Source organism: Apium graveolens, chromosome 2, assembly GCF_009905375.1.
Source record: "Apium graveolens cultivar Ventura chromosome 2, ASM990537v1, whole genome shotgun sequence".
In the NCBI taxonomy this organism is placed as follows: Eukaryota; Viridiplantae; Streptophyta; class Magnoliopsida; order Apiales; family Apiaceae; genus Apium; species Apium graveolens.
Genome location: NC_133648.1, coordinates 8,742,700 through 8,767,869, shown reverse-complemented (window position 1 = coordinate 8,767,869; position 25,170 = coordinate 8,742,700). Strand labels below are relative to the sequence as shown.

At 35.7% G+C, this 25,170-nt stretch overlaps 1 protein-coding gene across 1 annotated transcript; it reads left to right on the top strand.

The window, feature by feature from the left end:
• Positions 1-131: 131 nt before the first annotated feature.
• On the top strand, positions 132-24,761 carry LOC141705802 (DNA-directed RNA polymerase II subunit RPB2-like). The gene is made up of 26 exons (XM_074508692.1): positions 132-352; positions 4,630-4,810; positions 5,860-6,060; positions 6,131-6,409; positions 6,497-6,697; positions 6,924-6,988; positions 7,067-7,150; positions 7,684-7,804; positions 7,894-7,938; positions 8,024-8,149; positions 8,215-8,287; positions 8,363-8,439; positions 8,517-8,636; positions 8,710-8,832; positions 9,655-9,807; positions 9,887-9,988; positions 11,063-11,185; positions 11,285-11,362; positions 11,443-11,535; positions 11,637-11,752; positions 11,863-11,932; positions 12,032-12,085; positions 12,165-12,302; positions 22,481-22,780; positions 22,952-23,551; positions 24,504-24,761. Exons 2-25 carry the CDS (start codon positions 4,646-4,648, stop codon positions 23,447-23,449), a joined length of 3,405 nt encoding a protein of 1,134 aa, XP_074364793.1. The 5' UTR covers positions 132-352; positions 4,630-4,645; the 3' UTR covers positions 23,450-23,551; positions 24,504-24,761.
• Positions 24,762-25,170: the final 409 nt, after the last annotated feature.

Genomic DNA, 25,170 nt, shown 5'->3' with positions numbered 1-25,170 from the left:
GGAGAAACGTTAGTGTGCATTTAGAGTAACACTACTTTGAATTTGAATATTTTAATAGTGTTTAATTTCCTGTTGTGTAAATACCTATTACCCCTTGAGCACGCTTCCCTCCCTCCCTCCCTCCCTCTCACTTCACCCCCTTCTCTCCATCTCTCTCCGTACATACACACACATCTCTCTCTCTCTCTCTCTCTCTCTGTGTCAAATACACATATACATACACACTCACACACACACTCGCACGCGTATATACACACACACAAACACACACTCGCACACACATTTTTGGTTTTAGATTTTTCAACTAGAGCTCTTCACAGCCTTGATTTTGGTTCGACAAATCCAAGTCAAGGTATGCTTAAACTCAACTATTATTGTTTATGTATGTTGAAATATAGTTTAGATAATGTGTTTATTGATTTGGGGTTTTATTTTCTAGGATTAATACATGGTTCGTATTTCGAGGATTTGTTTGGGGTTTTGTTGTGTTTAATAAACTCAATTTGTTTGGGGTTTTGTTGTGTTTAACAAATAGGTTAAATGTCTATTGAGATTTGATGGTGCATGTTTATATATAAATGTTATGCTTGATTTTTGTGTTATTGACGTGCTTTCCAAGAATGATTTCTTATAGAATAAATAGAGAAGGTATTAATCTATTTAGATAGTGTGTTTATTGATTTGGGGGTTCAGTTTACGGGTTTTGATGTTGAACAATCTATGGTTCGTATATTTCGATCGAGGATTTGCGGGGTTTTGGAGCATGAGTTAGGGGTTTTGAGTTTATGTTGAAATATAATTTAATTAGATAGTGTGTTTATTGATTTGGGGGTTGAGTTTAGGGGTGTAATAGCAAGCCTAATCTTGGACACCGTGGTCTGAAATTTAGCACGAGCAAGAGGCTTTGTTAGTGCATCGGCAAGGTGTTCTTTGGTTGAGATGTATGAAACATGCAGGGCTCCATCTTGCACATTCCCGTGAAAAAAATATTAGTCTAGGTCAAGGGGTTTCATCTTTGAATGGAACACCGGATTTGCTGCAACATGTGTAGCAGACCCATGTTGTCACAAAATATATGTAGGAGGCTGAATATGTAAAGAGAGACCTAGTTCAGTAAGAAGATTGATAGTCCAGAGTACCTGAGCAGTAGTGGATGAAAGACCATGATATTCATCTTCGTTGGAAGAACGAGGAATTGTTCATTCCTTATTTCTGGAGTGCCACGAGATGGGGTTACGTCCAAGATAGACCACATATCCGGTAGTAGAGATATAGTCATTCTGTGTTCCCTTCCCAATCAGCGTCTCCTTCTATGAAGAGAGCCTGCAAGATATCTAGAAAGTCAATACAAGGCATTCCACTGTCAGTTGGACAAAGTATGTACTGTTACAACCTGGGAACAAAATGAAACATCAGTTCTTTGTTAAAGATAAGTATTGTAGGCTTCCAAAAAGTGTTCAGTATTCCTTTCAGTCAGTGATAGGAGACCCAGAATGATGAGTCAAGGAGGGGTTACTGACCATAGGGATGGGTACTGGTTTTGCTTCAATCAGATGAGCCTTGTTTAGAACATCAGAGATATTTTATTGCACGCTTCCCTCCACCCCCCTTCCACCCTTTCACTTCACCCCCTTCTCTCTCCGTACAAACACTGACACACGTAAATACACACGACATCTCTCTCTCACACACACACACGCACACACTCCCAAGCATATATATACACACACTCACACACACAACCACACACTCCCACACACTTTTTAGGTTTACTGAGCAGAGTTGAAGCACCAATCCTTGTTTCGTTTTAAACGAAACAAGGTATGAACACCAAAATAAATGTTTGATTTATTGTCATAGTGAGATTCACAATGCAAATATAAGGAGTGTTTGCTTATTTTTTGTATATCATAGTGAATAATCCTTTGGTTTTGAGTAGCACTGTTTAATTGGCTTTGTTCTGATTCTTCTCCCCTGTTGGCTGCCTTAGTGTGTATCATGAAGAGATGTTAGTTTGTTTGCGTAAACTTGTGAAATGAAACGCAGAATGCACGAACTCGAAGAAGAAGAGGATTACACGCATTCTGCTATATCTGTAAAATCTTACTAACTCTCTTTTCTTACTCCTAGGTTTGTTTATCGACGACTAATTAAGTTAATTAAATTAAGTAGTAAAGAGAAATAGAAGAAATAGGCATGGGCTTGGTGTGTAGCTTGACTGGCTGCTAGATAAGTGAATTTGTAGTATTAACACTGGAAGTTTGAAGAAATACTGATAATACAAATCATTATTCTGCATAGTTACTGTGTCTGATTAGTTGAACTAATCAAAATTCCTGGTCATTCTCTTTTTAGCCTTGAAATGTAGTTAGTTAAATTGTTGGCAATGAGAGTATGAGCTTTACATTTTGGATTTGGTTTAATGTTGTTGTTCTTGGAACGGGTAATCGTACTACTAGAGGGACCTGGTTGAGGAGGCATATTAGGAATAACTGATGGTGATAGTGCAGGATGTGTTATGTTTGTCACAATAGGATTAGTGGGAGGTGTAGAGTGTGTAAGAACTGGTAAAGGAAAATGGCACCATGTATACGTATTCGTACATGGAGGTTGTGTGGTAGGATTCTTGGCAAGAACAAAGGTCTGTTCAACAAATTTCACATGTTGGGAGACATAAATTTTACTGAAAGTAAAATCTAGGCAGTAATATGCACTCTGTGTCGGTGAGTATCTAACAAATACACATGGTTTGGATCTGGGATCGAGTTTGTGTATGTGTATGGGTGCGACCAAGGATAGCACATGCATTTGAAACTTCTTAGTTTCAAATAATCAGGTGATTCCGTGACTGGTGAAAAAGAGTAAAATAAAGTGATTGGAGGGAGAGAGTTGGAGTAGACACACGATTGATCAACTGAAGTAGAAGACTTGAGACCAACATTTGAGAGGCATATAGGCATAAGAGAGAAGGCAAAGACCTGTCTCGACAATGTGGCGATGACATCATTGTGAGTACCCAAGCAAACGGAGAAACGTTAGTGTTTATTTATAGTAGCACTGCTTTCTTTGAATCTGAATATTTTAATAGTAGTTTAATTTCCTGCTGTGCACTGCAAGGGGTTAATCTCTGAATGGAATACCGGATTTGCTGCAACCCCCATGTTGTCACAGAATATATATAATAGGCTTAGAATGTGAGGGGAGACCAAGTTCATTAAGAAGATTGATAGTCCAAAGTACTTGAGCAGTAGTGGATGCAAAAGCATGACATTCAGCTTCGTTTGAAGAGCGAGCAACAGTTCGTTGCTTCCTGACCTTATATCCGGTAGTAGAGATATAGCCATTCTGTATGTTCCCTGCCCAATCAGCGTCTTCTTCTATGAAGAGAGCCTGCAAGATATCTAAAATGTCGTTACAAGGCATTCCACTATTTGTCAGTTGGACAATGTATGTACTCTGACAACCTAGGAACAAAAAATGCAGCATCAGTTCTTTGTAAAAGATAAGTATTGTAGGTTTCCAACAAGAGTTCGGTATTCCTTTGGGTCAGCAAGAGGAGAAACAGAGTGATGAGTCAAGGAGGGGTTAATGACCATAGGAATGAGTACTGGTTTTGCTTCAACCTTATGAGCCTTGTTTAGAACATCAGAGATATATTTTTGCTTACTTAAAAAAAGGCCTTTGGGGTGAGGAATGGCCTCAATTAAGAAAATAAGATAAGGTTCCTAAATCTTTTATAGAAAAACGGGCAGATATTTTGGAGATGAAGGCATCCAGAAACATAGGGTCAGAACCAGAGACAACAATGTCATCTAAATAAACTAAAAGATTGATGATACGATGTTCTTGACAGAGAATAAACAGGAAGGAGTCAGATATCGTGTTAACAAAACAGAGGCTTAACAGCTAGTGACTAAGTTCAGAATTCCTAGCTCTGGAGGCCTGCCTAAGACAAAATGGCTTTTTGTAACTTGCAAACATGAGTAGGTCGTGATTTGTCTTCAAAAGTCAAAACCAGGGGGTTGTTTTCCGTGTGATTGACCTTTACAAGAAAAGAGGTTGATGAGAAAATTATTGAGATTATTATTGTCACAACAAAATTGAGATTTAAATATGATATTCGAGAAGCAGAAGGAACATTTAACACATTAGTAAGATGAAATTTAGTAGATGAGTGGAGAAAATAAATGGAACCAGTTTTGAGTCAATTGTCATAATTGAGAAAGTATAGTCTTTTGGTTTTGAGTAATGCTGTTCAATTGGCTGTTTTTGTTCTAACCCTCCCCTAATTGGCTGTCTTTATGTGAAATGTGCTGGTATGCTAGTTTGTGTCGATGTTTAACAAAATCCGGGACATACAAACCACTATACTCATAACGAGTATGTTAGTTACACTAATCACTAATACTCATTCTCTTTTTAACGTTGAAATGTAGTCATAAAAAATATAATCATTTGGAATTTTGATAAGAATTATATCATATTGATTTTCAATTAAACCTGACCATGATATGGAATACTATTGGTACCGAACACCCTTCAGGTTCTCTAAAATTTAGAGGGTCACTATTATTTATTATCATAGGCAACCATTTTGAATTATAGCTAACAATTTTATTGCATTTCTAGGCTCTTTGTCAGAAAAATGGAGGTTAGCCAAGAGGATGTTAGAGAGGTGATACATACATACTTTAATGAGCATAGTTTTGTGAAGCAACAAATGGATTCCTGCAACAATTTTTATGATGAGAATATGCAAAAGACCATTGACGATTTGAGTACGATCGTCATCAAATCTTCTGATGATCAGGTTAGCTCTCCCATTTTATAGCTTCCGTCATAGTTGTTTATTTTCTAAATTTTCTTTTACCTATGTGCACTGATGTACATGCTTGCCTATGTAGCCCATTCGGTTAAGTTATTTACATATTGTAGTTATTGAACGGTATACATTTATTCACCAAATACTACATAGTTAGTTAAAATAAAATAACATTGAGGGTGTGAAAGAGAATGAGTATGACGGATAGTTTTTCTTATTCACCAAATACTACATAGTTTTTCTTCTACTTAAGTGCACTGATGTACATGCTTTGTTTTGTTCTCTCCTTGGTTTCATAGTTTCAATTGTGTTTTTCGGTTATTTTTCCAACCAGATCCTTAAGAAACTAGATGATATCTCTATATAATTTAGGGGAACATGTGGAATCTCTATTATAGGCACAACATAAGAGTGCCACTAACTTAGTACTTCCCCCAATAGACTAATGTTCTAAAATGGCGTTCGAAGTTGTCTACTTCCATCAAAATTTTATCAACAAAGACTTTAACTGATTTTAGGATTTTTAAATTCACGATTAGGGTACTTTTAGGTGATTAGGATTTACATACATGTTGTGTATATAAGTAGTTTCAATATATCTTTATAAAATATATAGTCTTTCAATATATTATGACAAAAATACCCTGTCGGAAAGTTTGAAGATTTGATGGTAGCACCTAAATTGCTTAAAATAAAGATTCATAGCCACTAAAATGTTTACTTTAATATTTTTGCCATCAAAGTGTAATAGTGAATACTATATAGCGCTGTTAATCCGGAAAACAATTAAAATGTAGGCCATTAACCGCAATTTATTCTCCATATAGGAAGCAACTTATCTTGAGTTCTTATGCTAGTAACTAACTAAATATACTCCTAGTTTTACTAACTAATTCTAGGAGACTAATTAAAAGTACAATTCTTGGTAGTTAAAGTATATTAACACAAGTTTTTTTGACTTTTACATTATTATCTTTGTTACATTTCTCTATATATGGTTGTTATAGTATATAAACATTTACGAATTGCAACTGCAGATAATCTATAAAATCTTTTTTGGCCAAATATCTCTTGACAAGCCAGAGGTGACAGAACCTGCTGGAGATACTAGTCTGTTGTATCCCAGGGATGCCCGGGTGAGGAATTTATCATACTCGGGTGCATTATCTTGTGATATTACCATCACATCAGGGACTGATGAAGTTATTTCAAAGCATGAGAAATTTTACATTGGAAAGGTGAATATTGGCCAAGTGTGATAAATGGACAATTTAGTTAGAATCATGATAACACCTTTTTTTTGTGCAGGTTCCTATAATGGTGAAGTCCAAATTCTGTAATTTGATAGGGTTGAGAAGGGAGGAATTGTGCAGACTTGGAGAGGATCCTGATGACATTGGTGGCTACTTTATTGTCAACGGAATTGAGAGAGTTCTTATTGGTCAGGAAAGGATGCGGAATAATCATGTTTTTGTTTCTAAGACGAATCCTGATAGAAATGAGTATATTGCTGAACTGCGCTCTTCTGCAGCATGCCAAAGCAGGCCACCCAGTATAGTTAAAGTTCATATGATGCCTGTTAGAGGGGTATATAATTCTATGCATTTATGCTACTCTAAATTCAGTTTTGCTTTTATGTAATTAATGGCATAGTGTGCTATTTTCCATAAACAGGATCCCTCTAAGATGTGCATTCGTGCAACCCTGCCATATATTCGATCAGAAATTCCAATTGCAATCATTTTTCGTGGACTGGGGGTTCACTCAGAAGGGGAGATAATGGGGTGTATTGGAATAGACAGATATGATGCTGCTATGGCTAACTTAATCAGACCCTCTCTTGATGAAGCAAGGATATTAAGAGGAGGACAACAGGTGTTTATCCTTACTTAAAAAATTTCTGACTCCCTTCATTTCAAAATAGTTAACCACTTACAAAAAGAAATTTTTAAACATTAGTTGTTGATTTCTTCTTTCAGTGTTGAATTTCCTTAACATATGTAGTTTTCCCAAATTGGACTAATATTTTGAAATGGAGGAATAACAAACAAGACCATTGGTTATATCTTTATCAGCGTGCTGAATGTCAGTTTCATTATAGGAAGCTCTGGATTACATTGGAAGAAGAGGAAAAGATGGTGTTAAGAAAAAGTCACTGAGAATTAAGTAAGTGTCTTGTACGAAGCTTTGACTGGCCTGCGAACCTGAAAGAAAATTATTTAATTATTATATCCCTCACAACAGGTTTGCCGAGGACACACTGGGAAATATGCTTCCTCATACGAAAGACGTTAAAAATCCTGATGTTTCTGTTGCATGTAATTTTGGGTACGTTTTTGTAGTTTATTTGATTTGATTCTGATGTTTCTGTTGCATGTAATTTTGGGTACGTTTTTGTAGTTTATTTGATTTGATAGATGATTCTTATTTTGATTTGAGTGGTTCTTGTTTTTGCTTAAATGTGATATGTTTATGTAAGTGTAAAATATGATCTGGGTAGTGGGCAAGTATCTTGCATTTATATGATAATTAGACGTTAGCTAAATATAGAGTAATTAGTTTAATGGTAATATTGCATATGAACAAGAAAATCTGCATATAAATATTCTAATCAATTGGCTAATGAGTTTAAATTTGAAGATATCTTTTTCTTTGTAATGTTGTTATACATCATATGTCTTGCTGCCTTGCATGTTATGACTAAAATATATTTGTAGGATGTCGATGAAGTTAATAAATATGTTGCAAGCCCTTTATCATGTTAGGATTCAATTATTGACGTTAATAGCTCGCCTCTTGGATAATTATGAAAAGTTGTGCGCTGGTGATCTTTTTAATAATTTCTTTATTAACTAGTGCAGATATATTATCTATCGACTTCTCCAGTGTGCCCTTCTCCGGAGAAGGGAGGATGATAAGAATCACTATATTAACAAAAGAATTGATCTTTCTGGTCCATTGTTGAATGATCTTTTTAGAAAGGTAGGTTTGTGGAATTAAATTCTCGTGGGGTAATTCTTTCTTTAGAATGCGATACATTTCTAAATTGTTTTTAAACCTGTGTAATGCAGCTGTTTATAGGATTAAAGCAAGACACAAGAGCTTACGCTAAGAAGGTTGTATCAAATAGTAAACTTAAAAACAATTCAGTATTTATGTTTACTTTGAATTTACATATTGTATTTTCTATTTTATGCCCAGATTGTTGTTAAAAGAGGAAAGGAGTTGAAGCCCGATTTGGCAATTACAGCTAAAATAATAACTGAAGGCTTTAGACATGCACTTGCAAGTGGAAATTGGGATGACACGACAGTCGGGGTCTCACAGGTTTGTTTAGCATGTTTTTGTTTTTTTAATGTTAATATTTTCAGGCTAATAATTTTTTTTTGCAGGTGCTGCATCGCTTGACGTATGTAGCAACCTTTTCCCATTTGAGACGATTGAACTCTACTTTTGGATATCTAGGTTAGTATGATTTTGTGGATTGATTTTTTGATGTATCTTAAACGAGCGCGGCTAATAAAACTTGCTTTCTGTTAGGGTCTCAAACGAAGCCTCGACAACTGCATAATTCACAATGGGGAAGAATATGCCCTGCGGAGACACCTGAAGGACAAGTATGACTAGTAATGTAGACAATATTTGCTTTTATATACTATAGATGCTCAGTTATCTTCTCATAATCTTATGTTAGGCATGCGGGCTGGTAAAAAATATGGCTCTGATGGCCCATGTAACTGTCGGATCATTTGAAAATCAAATTTCAAAGCTTCTAGTTCTGGAAGAAAGCCGTAGGGTGTTTATGTACCTTAAGGTGAGCACCTCTCAGATTGTAATGTAAAAAAATTATGTACAGTGTTATCAATTATTCTCTCTTTCCTTTTCAGGAAGCAGGGAAAACAGCATTCGAAGCCCATATCAGAGACAAGGTTTTTCTTAATGGGTGTTTGTTGGGGTTTCACTCAAATGGCGACCAGTTGGTCAGTGAGCTTAGACAACGCAAGCGTATGGTTAGTATTTTTTATAGAAGTGGACAGTAATCACCTAACTTATGGAGTTCTTAGTAGAATATTTTGTTTTAGTTGGTGTGGACATGTTACTTAGATTAGATTCATTTTTTGTCATTCTAGCCTTGAGATGTTTTCTCGTTACCATGGATAGTGTTCATTAAGAATTTTTAGTTTGTTGAACATGTTAAATAGTCGTTCTTGAACTATTTGAGAGTTCTGATCAATTTGCTTATATATTTTTTTTGGTGCTTCCAACATGTACAACCAGTGTATCCATTTTATCTATGGTGTGTCAAATATTTATGACATAAATATAAAAAACTGATTCAAATAATGATAAAGAATACTTGAAAGTTATTACAATTATTCTTGACGAATTTTTATATTTTGATACCTATCTATGATATCACTCATCTTAATATTCGAAAACAAATCTTTCTCTTGATAATATTCTAAAAATAAATATGAAAATTTGGGTTGAAGGCAGAGAAGAGGTGACTTGAGAGGGAAAAAACAGTAGATGTTTGAAAAATTAAGGAGAAGTCACCTATCTAAATTATAATATAACTTCACGGGCTTTAATTTTTTTAAAATGAAACAGGCCTGTTGGAAAAGCCCACTATCTTGAAGCCAAATCCCACAATAAATATCATAGATATAGCCTGACTATCAACTTAAAAAACAAAATTTGAAAAAATAAAAAATAATGGTGTGTCAAGTGACATACCCTGAACAATGGTACATCCGCCACTGTGTACAACCAGCTTACAGGTTACACGCCTTATGATTACTAAAAATTGCTTATGATTTCGTTTTGAGCAGGCTGCCATTTCAAGTGAAGTTGGGGTTGTTTTGGATATTAAATACAGGGAGGTGCGGATAAGTACTGATTACGGTCGTTGCACTCGTCCGTTGCTTGTTGTTGAAAATAAAAAAATTCTTATGAAAAAGGAGGATGTTCAAGAACTGAAACAGGTCTTTTACTTTTATAAGTGATCTTTTGGTTTTTTTTTCGGTATTATTTACTAATAATATCGCTTAATGATTGTCTCAGGATGGTTCAGAAGGAAAATGGGATAAGCTTATCAGGAAGGGATATTTGGAGTACATTGATGCTGATGAAGAAGAAACTACAATGATATCCATGACTCCTAAGGTGAGTAATAATATGTATAATCCCCCTGTTTTAACTGTAGGTTGTTTTAGAGAAGTTCAGCTTGCAAATATAAGCTGTTTTCACTTCTCACGACCCACTTAACAAGTTTTAATATGTAATCTCTTATGTCTAAATTTAATCCCCCGATTCACACACACTTATTTTTTTTGAACTACTGTTGCTATTGTTATTAGATTATAAACATCAATAATAAATGATTAAATATCACGTACATTGATAGAAATAATACCTAAAAGTTATAGTAGTTTTCAAATTTCTATACAGAATTGGTGACTGCAATAGTGTCAACAATGCTTTTTTCTATATAGAAAAAGTAAGTACCAGAACAGGAATTTTGTTAGTCTGAATCTGTTATCAGTATGAATATTCAACATATAATTAAGTTCATAAAGAAGTTAAGTTGCAAAATTAATTTGCAACACAGATAGCATATATGATAGAGTACTGAACAGTATACTCCAATTCTAATAATATATATCAGAATTTTATACACTAGTCATAATTTTGATATTTAAAGTCTTGATTTATAATTTCGTACCATTAAACATTCGTGACAAAAAACTTAAAGAAAGAGATTAAGTTTTTTGTGTTAACAGTTCCCGTTATTTTACTTTGACTTATTTCAGTACTGACTGTATGGGATAATAGATTTTGACAAGGCTGGAAGTATTTATTCAATATTACGCTGGATATTATAGATTTCACAAATGTTGTCGAGCATTTTAATGCATATCTTTATAAGCTCACAAAAATTAGATTACCACGTCCTTAAAAATTGTCACTTATTTACATGTTTTAACCCAAAAAAGTCTCTGTTATATATTATAGTAGTTTAATTAATTGGGTAACACTTATGTGGTAAGAATCTAAAAAAATTATGATTGATTTAATTTTTAAGAAAATGTATTCTTGTATACGAAGAACAGATTAGCATTAGAAAACAAACTTAACAAAAGGTTCGAGAGAGTTGATAATGATACAAGGGCAAGGAAAAAAAAAGATAATAATTGTATCTCTTTATTGTGAAATGATAGCTCTTCTTATTTGATCCAGGATCTTAGAGAAAGTGAAAAGCCAGATGAGAATAATGTAGATCAGTGTACACACTGTGAGCTACATCCTTCTCTGATTTTAGGTATTTCTGCTTCAATGATTCCGTTTCCGGAGCATAATAAGGTAATTCCACGAGTTATAATGCATAAATAAGTATTCATTTATTTATTTTAATGTTTCTTTCCTTTCGCTAATTTCTGTGTTACATGTCTGTGCAATTAGTCATATAGGAACACAATCCAGGCTTCTGCGAATAAGCAAGCGATAGGAACATACGCCAGCAACTTCCACTATCGTATGGTACGTAATTATTGTGTAATATTTTATTTGTTTGTATTTTTATTTTCCAGATTGTGTCAATGCCACCGTTTTTTTTACAGGACCCGTCTTCACATTTCCTGTATTATCCTCAAAAGCCTCTTGTCGGAACATGGATGACACATCAGTTACAGTCTACGCAACTAGCTGGCGTTGTAAGTACCGTCGCCGTTTGACTACAATTTAAAATGTTTTTATTGTTATTGTTTGCCATAGTATTATAATGGGAAATAATGTGACTCTAAAATGTTTTTAGAATGCCATCGTTGCTATTTCATGCTATTCTGGCTTTAACCAAGGAGATTCAGTGATCATGAATCAAAGTTCAATAGACCGTGGGTTGTTCCGTTCTATGTTGTTACGGTCTTACAGGTAAATTATATATAGATTGTAATTACTGGTGTATTTATGGTGACTGATTTCTTGTACTTCCACCTATAAGTTAAGGTCTTAGAAGTTTCTTGTAATTTCTTCTTAAAAAGTGATAACGTGAGGAGGATGGGAACACTTTTCAAGGAGGATTTTGGCCGTCCGAATAGAGCTGATACAATGGTAATTCAATTTTTATTCATTATTACAACAAGATTCTTTCTTAGACTTTTATAATTATCAACTGAATTCATTATAATGACTGCCATCAATTAATTACAGGGCATGCGGAAGTGCACGTATGCCAATATTGATTCAGATGGTCTTGTTCATCCAGTGAGTTGAATTTTATCTTGAATACCCTGGTCAACTACTTTCTTTGAGTTAATTGTTTTTTTGGTTTTCTGGGTTTTAGGGAACATTAGTGTATGAGAGCGATGTTCTAATTGGAAAGACTGCCCGCATCGAACAAGAAAGTGCTTCTCAAGCCAATTATACCCAGGAAGATCGCAGCACATACTTGCGTCCTTACCAGAGAGGGAGGGTGGACCGGGTACCGTTCCTTATATATTTTTGGAGTAAATTGAATTTGATGGCATGTACCATAATTGTTTTTTTTTTTTGCAATTTGGTGACTATATTAGTGATGGCAAGGACCCCGACTAATAATATTCGAGCCGGTCCCGGGTCTCAAACACTTAAATCAATAAAGCAAATCTCAATTTAATGTAATTTGCTCAAACATAAACTCAAACCATAATATATTACATAATTGTTTGTTCTCGTTTACAAAACAACTTATTATTTAAATACAACCCGAAAATCAAGTTTCCTTAAATTATCTACAAATGTACACAATCCTTTCTTATAACGACCTTCCATCCTTTCCATTTTCTCTAATTCATCTTACTCTTCCCCTTAGTGAGCCAAAGAACGGCCCAACAAGTGTTTGACCTCCAATCCACAATATAATCTATGACGCACAAAAGTAAACACCTGAAAAACTTCACGATTAAAACACACTCCAATAAGGAAGGGCATTGACTCCGGCCCGCCCGATACCGAGTGACCTCCAGTTCATACATACTTGAACTATAGGTCATCTTTGGTTAACATCCTTAAAGGGTTAAACTAAAAAAGTCAATGTGTTAGAAAAATTGGATTTTTAGATCATAGTTTTATTATGTTCTTGATAATAATCCTAAAATCTAATGATTGGAAGTTGTTCCATGATATGTGAACTTATACTTTCATGTATGGTTTTAAGAATTTTTCTTAATGAAATCCATAGAGAAATAGAGTTGAAACTAGTAGCTTGTAAAAGCTTGAAATGGAGAATGTGTCATTTGTCCCACATTGAAAATAAATAAAGTGAGGATTTTATTTATTTGTGATTTAATTTTTTAATTAGAATTAATTTATCAGTCGGGCTGGGTTATTGTCTCTGTTGGGCTTGGACACTTTGTAAGTGGGCTGAGTCAGATTCAATGAATCTGGACATGTAACTGATAAATAAAGATTCATAATTAAAAACATTATAACTGATTTAATGTGTGGATTAAATACAAAAGCTGTTACATTTTATTCAAATTCAAAATCAGCAGTTTTGATTTATGTATTAAATGAGCAGTTTTGATTTCTGATATTAATGTATATTAAAGTCTATTTATTAATGTCAAGGTCAAGGTTGTAAGTTACACTTAGCCTCTACTATAAATAGAGGGCCTAAGTTGTTGATGATATATACCACACAACATTCTCCTCTTTTCTCCCTCTCTGCATTTTCTCTCCCAGAAACACAAGTTCGAAGTGCTGTAGGTTGGTTTTTCCGGCGACTGAGGTGTTGGTCGAGGTGGAGGTTTTGTTGCTGCTGTTAACATCAACTCCGAGCTGTTTTATCCTGGTGGAGATATTGCACGCATCCCAAACGCAGCAGGTATGGGGCAATATTCTCTTCAAGAGCAGCCAGGACTTCGAGCAAGGCCTGGTGACTCAGCTGTGATCATATTTTCTTGGTTTTTTTGTATCTGTGTACCATTATTTTCAGACACTGATGAAAGCTATGGTTTCGGGTACATCTTCCTTTCTCTCTTCGTTATTTCAGTTACTAATTTTGTTTACATGCATTGTTTTGTTGACTGTGGTCTTGGCCTGAACTTGCTAAATTCTTTATACACTTGCCTCTATGTTGCAATATTTGTTAGTGAAATTTACAACATTCTTGAAGAGAATATTAGTTATTTAGAATTTAGCATAATGGTTAACGAAAGTGAGGTTATCGTTGGTGGTGGTAGCGGTTCGGGTGCAACTGCTGGGGCCATTGATAGGACCACCTATAGTTTCCCACAAGCTGTTGAACTAACCGGTTTACCGGAGAAATTCAACGGTGGCATTGGCTTTTCTCACTGGCAGAAAAGAATGAAGTTGTGGCTGACTATAAAGGGTCTGTGGCCGGTTGTGGAATATGAGAAACCAGTAGTGGATCAAGAGAAGGCTGACACAGTTAAGGCTTTTGCAAAGTGGGCTGAGAAGGATGGAGTGGCTAGGGCGGCCATTCTGGCGTCACTAACAAACACTTTGTTTGATGTCTATTCTTCTGATGCCTACTCTGCAAAACTCTTATGGGAGAAGCTGGACCAGACACATAATACTGACTCACAAGGTCTAGAAAACTATTCTGTGGCAAGGTTCCTCGAGTTCAAGCTGGTGGACAATAAGTCCATGACTGAGCAGGTGCATGAGTTCGAGATGATAGTGCATGCTTTGAAGGAGTCTGGAATGAATCTCCCGGAGAAGTTCAAGGTGATGAGTGTGATTGAAAAGCTCCCGAAGTCTTGGGAAGAGTTCTCTCTCTCCCTGAAAAGACAGAAAGGAGAGATCACCTGGACCAACCTTATGCTGGACATCTCGGTGCAAGAACAACACAAGTCCAAACAGGGACATGTGATGCCAACTGAACACGGTACCTCGAAGGTAAACATAGCAACTGTAGGACAGAAGAGGAAGGCTTTTGCTAAGAAAGCTAATAGTAATAAACCTAAGAGTGACAGGGACAAGGCCAAGAAACCCAAGGCAAACAAACCATGCTGGTCTTGTGGACAGGTTGGGCACTGGAGTAAGGACTGCCTAACGAAGAAAGCGAAGAAAACCGAGGTAGCACAAGCAAATGTTGTGCTTGGAACCGCAAGTGGGCCTGTAGTGAACATGGTCGTTGGTGAGGCTACGGCTTCTGAAACCGACGTTGACCGGTATGTATCCTACAACCCTGTGATATTTTCTACCTATCTGTCAAATGAATGGTTGATAGATACTGGAGCTAATGTACATATTTGTGCTGATATTAGTTTATTTGTATCTTATCAACAGAGTCATAGCCTGACTGTGAAGATGGGGAATGCTAGTGCTGCTCAAGTACATGGAGTTGGAAACGTGGATCTGAAGTTCCCTTCAGGACGTATTCTATCTCTGACGAGAGTGCATCATGTTCCCGACATGCGTAGAAATATAATAAGTGGAAGCTGTTTAGTTTCTAGTGGTTTTGAAATTTCGTTCAAATGTAATAAAGTAGTTCTTATTCACACTGGTACATTCTTTGGCAAGGGTTACTTGTCAAATGGTTTATTTGTTATTAATGCGGATCCCGTTTTGGGAAATTTGAATAATAATGTTATTCCTTCTGTTAAATGTATTGAATCCTCGAATATATGGCATGCTAGACTAGGTCATTTAAACTTTGGTGCTCTTAAGAACATGATGAACTTAGAGTTGATACCAAAACATACCATAGAAAAGAATTCTAAATGTCAAGTATGTGTGTCTGCTAAACAAATAAGGAAACCTTTTCATAACGTTGTTAGGGATTCAGACTTGTTAGATTTAGTACACACTGATATTTGTGAATTTGGTGGTGTGTTGACCAAGGACCAGTTTAGATACTTCATTACTTTTATAGATGATAGTAGTAGATACTGTTATGTTTATTTACTTAGACATAAGGATGAAGCACTTAGTAAATTCATTATATATAAAACTGAAGTAGAAAAACAAACTAGTAAGTTACTTAAAAGGTTGAGATCTGATAGAGGTGGTAAGTATACGAGTAATGCTTTTAATGAATTTTGTGCTAACAATGGTATAATTCATGAAGTTACTCCACCATACACACTGAGTCTAATGGGGTTGCTGAGCGAAAGAACAGAACATTTAAAGATATGATTAATAGTATGCTTATTAACTCTGGGTTGCCTAAATACATGTGGGGAGAGGCTCTAAATACGACTTGCCATATTTTGAATAGAGTCCCTCTGAAACACATGGATAAAACACCCTTAGAGTTATGGAAAGGCAGGATGACTAGTCTTAAGTATCTTCGTGTGTGGGGGTGCCTTGCTAAGGTGCTTGTTCCTGAACACAAGAGAAAGAAACTAGGTCCAAAGACTGTTGACTGTATCTTTCTGGGCTATCTTGAAACCACTACAGCTATGAGATTTTTAGTGTTAAAATCTGACATAGATGATATAGTGGCAAACACGATAGTTGAATTTCGAGATGCGACATTCTTTGAGGATGTCTACCCTATGAAGACTGGAATACCTGAAACGACTTCTGAGGAAGATCCTACTCACACATCAAGTTATATTCCTGATCATCTGGAAAAGATGACAAATGTGGGGGCAGAACCTAGTAGTAGCTCTATTCCTAAGGAACTAGAGGAACCAAGGAGAAGTAAGCGTGCAAAGGTAGTCAAGGATTTTGGAGGTGATTTCATCACTTACAATATCGAGGACGAACCTTTAACTTTCCGACAAGTTATGGATTCTTCTGAGTCAAGGCACTGGAAGGGCGCTGTGAAGAGTGAAATTGACTCTATTGTTTCTAGTGGAACATGGGAGTTGGTTGATCTCCCTCCTGGGTGTTCTACTATTGGGTGCAAATGGATCTTTAAAAGGAAGTTGAACCCTGACGGCTCAATAGACAAGTACAAAGCTAGACTGGTAGCTAAGGGTTTTAAGCAAAAGGAAGGAATTGATTACTTTGATACATACTCTCCGGTTGCAAGTTATGGATTCTTCTGAGTCAAGGCACTGGAAGGGCGCTGTGAAGAGTGAAATTGACTCTATTGTTTCTAGTGGAACATGGGAGTTGGTTGATCTCCCTCCTGGGTGTTCTACTATTGGGTGCAAATGGATCTTTAAAAGGAAGTTGAACCCTGACGGCTCAATAGACAAGTACAAAGCTAGACTGGTAGCTAAGGGTTTTAAGCAAAAGGAAGGAATTGATTACTTTGATACATACTCTCCGGTTGCAAGAATGGTTACAATCCGAATGCTTATAGCATTGGCTTCAGTCCATGGTCTTATCGTCCATCAGATGGATGTAAAGACGGCTTTTCTTCATGGTGAACTTGAAGAAGAGATTTATATGGATCAGCCTGAAGGATTTGTTGCATCAGGCAATGAAAGGAAAGTATGTAAGTTGATCAAATCCATCTATGGCTTGAAACAAGCTCCCAGAGATTGGCATAAAAAGTTTGATGAAACTGTATTGCCTTTCAGTTATAAGATTAATGAAAGTGATAAGTGTGTCTACACTAAAGTTAAAGGTAATGAGTGTGTTATTTTGTGCCTATATGTGGATGACATTTTACTGTTTGGAACCAATATTGAGATTATTAACGAGACTAAAGAGTTCTTGAAAAGGCATTCTGAAATGAAGGATATGGGTGAGGCAAGTGTGATTCTTGGAATCAAACTGATTCATTCCACTGAAGGAATAACCTTGACTCAATCTTATTATATAGAGAAATCTATACTTGAGAAATATGGTTATTCACAGTGTAGAATCGCTAGTACACCCTATGATTCGAAAGTTGCCCTTGTCAAGAATACTTCAGGACTGCCTGTGTCTCAGTTAAGGTATTCTCAGATTATTGGGAGCTTGCAGTATCTTGCTAACTGTACTAGACCAGATATTTCATATTCTGTGTCTAAATTGGCTAGATATACAAGCTGTCCAAACAGAACTCATTGGGATGCTCTTGATAGAGTACTTAGATATCTAAAAGGCACAATGTACCTTAGTTTACACTACAAGAGATTTCCTGGTGTGCTTGAAGGGTACAGTGATGCAAGTTGGATAGCTAAGAAGTCTGGTTCCAATGGAGTGACTGGATACGTGTTCACCTTGGCTGGTGGAGCAATATCCTGGTAGTCAAGCAGACATACTATAGTTACTCGGTCTATTTTTGAGGCTGAGTTGTGTGCACTTGATGCCACAGGGACGGAGGCTGAATGGTTACACGGACTTATGTCTGCAATACCTGTAGTAAGCAGACCGCTTCCTGCTATTGCTATTCACTGTGATAGTCGAACAACTATCGACAAGATTAGCAGTAAAAAGCATAATGCTAAAACTAAGAGACACATCCAAGTTAGACTCAAGTCTATAAGGGGTTTAGTGACTGATAGGATCATAGCTATAGAGTTCATAGGAACTCAGAATAATATAGCGGATCCTCTTACTAAAGGACTGGAACTTGCAGTGGTCCTTAAGTCAAGGTTGGGGATGGGACTGTCAACCCATCATAATTCATCAACAGTGGGAACCCAATACACATGAGAGGAGATCCCTCGAAGTGTATTCAATGGGTAATAACAAGCTGTAAGGATGAATATGTAGTACCTTTGCTACATAGTTGATACTATAGTATCTGAGTCTATCCCCTGTAAACCTATAGAAGGTACTGACACTGCTAGAAAAGCAAGAGTGTTAAAACTCTGAATAGGGTCAAGTCATTTGCGAGATAGAGGCAGTATATCTCTGGAGATGCCCAGCTAAGCGAATGTAATTGTGTGGTCGCAATTAGAGGAAAGGGTTATTCCTTGAAACATTCGACGAACAGGATCGAGACAAGACCATTAATGTCTCAAAGCCGTAGATTGGCACCATAGCCGTTGACTTGTCGTCGTCTATGGAACATGGTTATACTAAACGGATTAAGATTCAAGGTGAAACATTCCATTTGAATCTGGTAGCCATTGAAGTAGAGGACTTAGGAGGGTTCAAACCCGGAAGAGTACCTACTCTGGAAAACAAGTCATGATGAAAAACCTGATGGCATTTCTGTATGGATTTGTGGGGGATTGTTAGAAAAATTGGATTTTTAGATCATAGTTTTATTATGTTCTTGATAATAATCCTAAAATCTAATGATTAGAAGTTGTTCCATGATATGTGAACTTATACTTTCATGTATGGTTTTAAGAATTTTTCTTAATGAAATCCATAGAGAAATAGAGTTGAAACTAGTAGCTTGTAAAAGTTTGAAATGGAGAATGTGTCATTTGTCCCACATTGAAAATAAATAAAGTGGAAATTTTATTTATTTGTGATTTAATTTTTTAATTAGAAATCAGTCGGGCTGGGTTATTGTCTCTGTTGGGCTTGGACACTTTGTAAGTGGGCTGAGTCAGATTCAATGAATCTGGACATGTAACTGATAAATAAAGATTCATAATTAAAAACATTAAAACTGATTTAATGTGTGGATTAAATACAAAATCTGTTACATTTTATTTAAATTCAAAATCAGCAGTTTTGATTTATGTATTAAATGAGCAGTTTTGATTTCTGATATTAATGTATATTAAAGTCTATTAATGTCAAGGTCAAGGTTGTAAGTTACACTTAGCCTCTACTATAAATAGAGGGCCTAAGTTGTTGATGATATACACCACACAACATTCTCCTCTTTTCTCCCTCTCTCTCTCTGCATTTTCTCTCCCAGAAACACAAGTTCGAAGTGCTGTAGGTTGGTTTTTCCGGCGACTGAGGTGTTGGTCGAGGTGGAGGTTTTGTTGCTGCTGTTAACATCAACTCCGAGCTGTTTTATCCTGGTGGAGATATTGCACGCATCCCAAACGCAGCAGGTATGGGGCAATATTCTCTTCAAGAGCAGCCATGACTTCGAGCAAGGCCTGGTGACTCAGCTGTGATCATATTTTCTTGGTTTTTTTGTATCTGTGTACTATTATTTTCAGACACTGATGAAAGTATGGTTTCAGGTACATCTTCCTTTCTCTCTTCGTTATTTCAGTTACTAATTTTGTTTACATGCATGCTTTGTTTTGTTGACTGTGGTCTTGGCCTGAACTTGCTAAATTTTTTATACACTTGCCTCTATGTTGCAATATTTGTTAGTGAAATTTACAACACAATGTTTGCGTCCTTTAACTTTCCAGAAAGATCAGTGTCAGAATTTGGCGATTTGACTAACGCCTGTTAGTCCAATCAGGGTTCTTCATCTTCTTGAATGGGGGGTTTTGATTTGTTGATGCAATGATGAAATTGAGGATAGAGGATGTTTCGGGAGGTTAAACCGAAGAGATCTATCTAGGTTTTGATGTTGCAGGATGGCCGAGAACCATGGCCATTTTCCGGTCGACGGTGACACAACCACCATTTTGGCTATCCTTCGCAATTGAAATCTACATGGACCTCTTTGATTTGAACTTCCTCGCAATTGAAATCTACATGGAACTCTTTGATTTGACCTCCCGAAACTTCTGACACCCTCAATTTCATCAATCTATTAACGAATTAAAAATCCCCAAATTCAAGAAGTTGAAAAACTCTAATTGGTCAAAATTAAACAATAAGATGAAAATTAGGTTTTTGAAATGTTTAAGGATCGCAATATTTTTTAAAATAGATAAGGGACCTAGACAATAAAAGACATATAGTTGAGGCATCTTGAATTAATTTCCCCATTGATTTTATAATTTCAGCATTTTAATGGCTTGTCTTGTTATTTATATTAGCTTACGGCTCGTGCGATGCACGGGTCTTAATTAATATTTATATATTTTCACTTGTATTTTATGTAATTTTATTAAAATCATGTTAGTCAATTAAGGTTCTTCATCTTCTTGAATTGGGGTTTTGGTTTCGTTGATGCAATGATGAAATTGAGGATATAGGATGTTTCAGGAGGTTAAACCTTAAACCGGAGAGATCTAGATGTTTTGATATTGTAGGATGGCCAAAATGGTGGCCAGAAACCATGGCCATTTTCCCGGTGACAGAAGCACCATTTTGGCTATCCTTCGCAATTGAAATCTACATGGACCTCTTTAATTTGACCTCCCGAAACTTCTAAAACCCTCAATTTCATCAATCCATCAACGAATCAAAAATCGCCAAATCTTCTTGAAGAACCCTAATTGGTTAAAATTAAACAGTAAGATGAAAATTAGATTTTTGAAATGTTTAAGGATCGCAATATTTTTTAAAATAGACGAGGGACCTAGACAATAAAAGACATATAGTTGAGGCATTTTGAATTAATTTTCCCGTCACTTATATAATTTCAGCATTTTAATGGCTTGTATTGTTATTTATACTACCTTACGGCCCGTCTTAATTAATATTTATATATTTTTATTTATATTTTATGTAATTTTATTAAAATTCTATATAAATAATTAAATAATAAATAATGATTATATAATTATACTTTCATTGTGTATAATTTCAAGTTAAGTTGAAATATTATAAATAGTATATGATTGATGAGATGTTATTCATAAATAATAATGCAAATGTTTATTGTTAGTGAGATTCGAACCTGAAAACTTATATGTATCTTTATAAATAATAATATAAATATTTGTTGTTAGCGGGATTCGAACCCTGAGAACCTATATGTATCTTCATAAATAATAATATAAATGTTTGTTGTTGATGGGATTCAAAATTGAGAACTTGTGTAGTTAATTTTTTAGTAATTGGATCTAACGGCTCTGATTATTTGATGAAGAATCCGACGGTCAAGATTGAAAGGGATAACCAAAATGAGGGATTAACCAAACTACAAATTATACCCCATAGTATAGCATAGTATAGATGCAATTAAAGCACGTATCCCGAGATCAAATTACCTGAAGTAAGGGGAATTTAGAACAAATATATGTTTGACCCCATTTTTTTATCAAATGAAACTCTAAGTCATACTTATAAGCCCTATTTACCAAAATCAAATTTTATTCAAAATATCTGATCGTGAAAAATTGTAGTTCTATTCAATCTTATCATTGCTCATATATAAAAAAATATGTGTCTTGATGCCATAGGTAAAAAAAGCTGCAAGTAATACACAAGTTACTTTGTTTTTTTTATAAAAGTTTCTTGTTTTCTTGTGGTTGCTTGGGCTATTGAAGTCAAATATAGTGTGAAAGATGGACACATAAAATGATTTGTCTATGGGAAGTTTAGGTCCGGGCAGTGGCCTTATAATGTTTGTTTCTTTCCCGATTCTTTTTGAATAATATTTTGCACATTTCTCGATCAAGTCTATGAATGCACTTGCGTGCAATTTAGGTTTATGGAGATTTAAGGCAAATCATATGTTAAGAACATATATGTTCTTAAAAAGATTGACATCAAGAAAGAACATTAGACACTTCGGTTCCTATTACAACTAACCTTATTGGTTACACATGATGGATTTTGACCGAAATCCTTAACTGCTCCATATTACGAAACCTAATATTAAACCATTAAAATGCAAAAAAGAAGACAAGAAAAGTAATGTTGAAAGCCATTATATCGCGGTTGACTCAATGTTATAAGAATTTAAGATGTTTATATTAAAACTGTAATGGTTCTTTTGTAAATAATGATACAACATGTCTTTAAAATGTTTATAATATAAATGTAATGTTTCTTTTGTAGGTAATGATAACAACAAACACAGATGGTTTGGCACTTGCGAGAGTGAGGGTAAGGTCTGTCAGAGTGCCTGAGGTCGGGGACAAATTCAGTAGCAGGCATGGCCAGAAAGGCCTGATTGGAATGACTCTTACTCAAGAAGAACTTCCTTGGACAGTTGATGGCATAACACCTGATATTATCATAAATCCTCATTCCTTCCCTTCTCGAATGACAATTGGCCAACTTTTGGAGAGCATTATGGGCAAGGCTGCTGCACATAAAGGATGGCAAGCTGATGCGACACCTTTTACAGATGTTACGGTTAGTATTCAGTTATGTCTACAAATACTAAGCAAATTGTTTGTATGTGTGCCATGTTTAATTGGATGATCTTACATCCTTAACTACTAGCTTTATGTTTAACTTTCGAGTTCTATGTTTTACTAATCTGAAAATTACAGTGAATTTTCACTATGATTTGCATGTTATCAGGTGGAAGAAATTGAAAAAAAACTCCATAAATGTGGGTTTAAAAAGAATGGAAAGGAAGCAATGTGTACGGGCGAGACAGGAAGGTTTCTATCAGCAAGAATTTTTATAGGCCCTACATTCTATATGAAGCTTGCGCATATGGTTGAAGACAAGCTTCAGTGTCGGGCTCGAGGTTGTGTGCAGAAACTCACTAGACAGCCTACTCAAGGGCGTCTACAAGGCGGGGGTCTTAGATTTGGAGAAATGGAACGCGATTGTCTAATTTCGCATGGTTCGGCACTGAATTTAAAGGAAAGGTTGTTTGAGTTAAGTGATAAGTATTATGTAAATGTATGTGGAAGTTGCGGGTATATATCAAAAACGAAAAACTATTGCAAGATTTGCGAGCAGAGATCCAGTGGTATTTCTCAGGTCCCTGTCCCGTACGCGTGGAAACTTCTTTGCCAGGAACTGATGGCTATGGGAATTTCTTCAAGGATGGGTTTGGATAAGCATTAAAGTGACTGTACTTAGTGCCATTGTCCTGTAAATAAGTGCCAAATAAGAATTAAAGGATAAGCATTAAAGGAACTGATGGCTATGGGAATTTCTTCATTAAAGGTGCTCTGCTCTCAACTCTTTTTTTATGGTTCTTACCTGATATTCTTTTGTCTTTTGCTCTGTGTACTTAGTGCCGTTGTCCTGTAAATAAGTGCTACTGATATAATTAGTACAGATAGTCTGTTTGATAATTTTTGGGGGTCCAGAATCTGCACAGAGATGTGTTCATTCTGCAGGAATACTGTACCACCACTTCTGATCATTTATCATGTGACTTGAGTCAAAATTTAAGAATGATCATGTGCTATATTTTAGCTAATTGTAATCTGTAGTGATGTTGACTCCTAACCAGTTCACAGGAAGCATGTGAATTCACACAAATGAGCCTGCAGAGTCTTGTTTCCTCATGCTTAACTTGGCAAGAGCAAGTTTGTATTAGTGGTTTTCATATAAAGAGGGGCTTGCCCCTAGGTCTTATATAGTTATACTAACAGTACTAGCAGACTAGCAGTTGTAATATATAATAAGTAGTACTAATGGTCTGTTTGTATTACCGGGTTTATTGTTATGAGTTGCAGATCACTTCTGTGAGCCTCATAACGTGCAGATACTACTTTTTCTTCCAAATAACCAGGTTGGCAGAAGTGGGTTTAATTTAGATTGTTGATATTCATTAGGACCACCTTGCTGGCTCCATTGTTGTAGCAAGATTCTATTTAACAATTATAAAATTAGGTTGGCATAAGTCCTGCATTCCTCTATCCAAAGTGGTAAAGAGGAAATCTCCATAATATAAAGAACTGTCTGCCTTCAATTCTTATTTAAAGAAATGTGTTATGTATTTCTATTTTACTTTGTTCCTTTTGGTGATGACTTGTAAAATGTACTAGCAGCTGTAGTTTCATTCTTTTTTAGTGCTGGCAAGAGTTATTATATGTTCATTATTATATAAGTAATCCAAAGTCTAGCATTGCTTGCTATTTAATTAAATTAATATGTTGTTTATATCCAGGTCAGTGAGTAATATGTTGTTTCAAGCCTGCAAGGATGATCCATGCTGTTGAAAAGTGAAGTGACATTTTTAGTTTGTTTTTGGTCCTGATGTACCTCCTTTTAAATTCTAAACTCTATGAGATGTTGAATGATTATTAATTCATGCATTTCATATTTTGAGTGAGATGATCTACTGTAATCCAGAAATAACTCAAGAACTTAATTTTCGATTAATTATTGTTTTTGGCTACCGGTGTATTAAATTAAAAATTTTGGGTTTTGGGTATCGGTTCTCAGGTATTTTGGATATCCGATCAAAAAAAACTTCCAATCCAAAATCAATCGTATCGGATTCGGGTTTTATTTTCCGGGTCCGGGTACGGTTTAAATTTTCGGGTTTGGATATTGATTTTGCAATATTCGACCCGATTGCCATCTCTATGTCACTATGTGCCCTATGCTTAATGTGGCAAGGCAATAAGGTAAAACATTTTCCAATTTACCTCTTCCCCACCATCATCTTCGGCAGAGGCTTCTCTTAAATTTCACTTTCGTTTGCTCTTTTGAATTTGTACCAATCCCCTCTTTGGCTTTGAGTTGTCAATGTTGTGATCACCAGCTTCGTGTCACTACAACACACAGTTTAACTTCATTCTTAATAAACTAATAAACACATAGAAGTAACT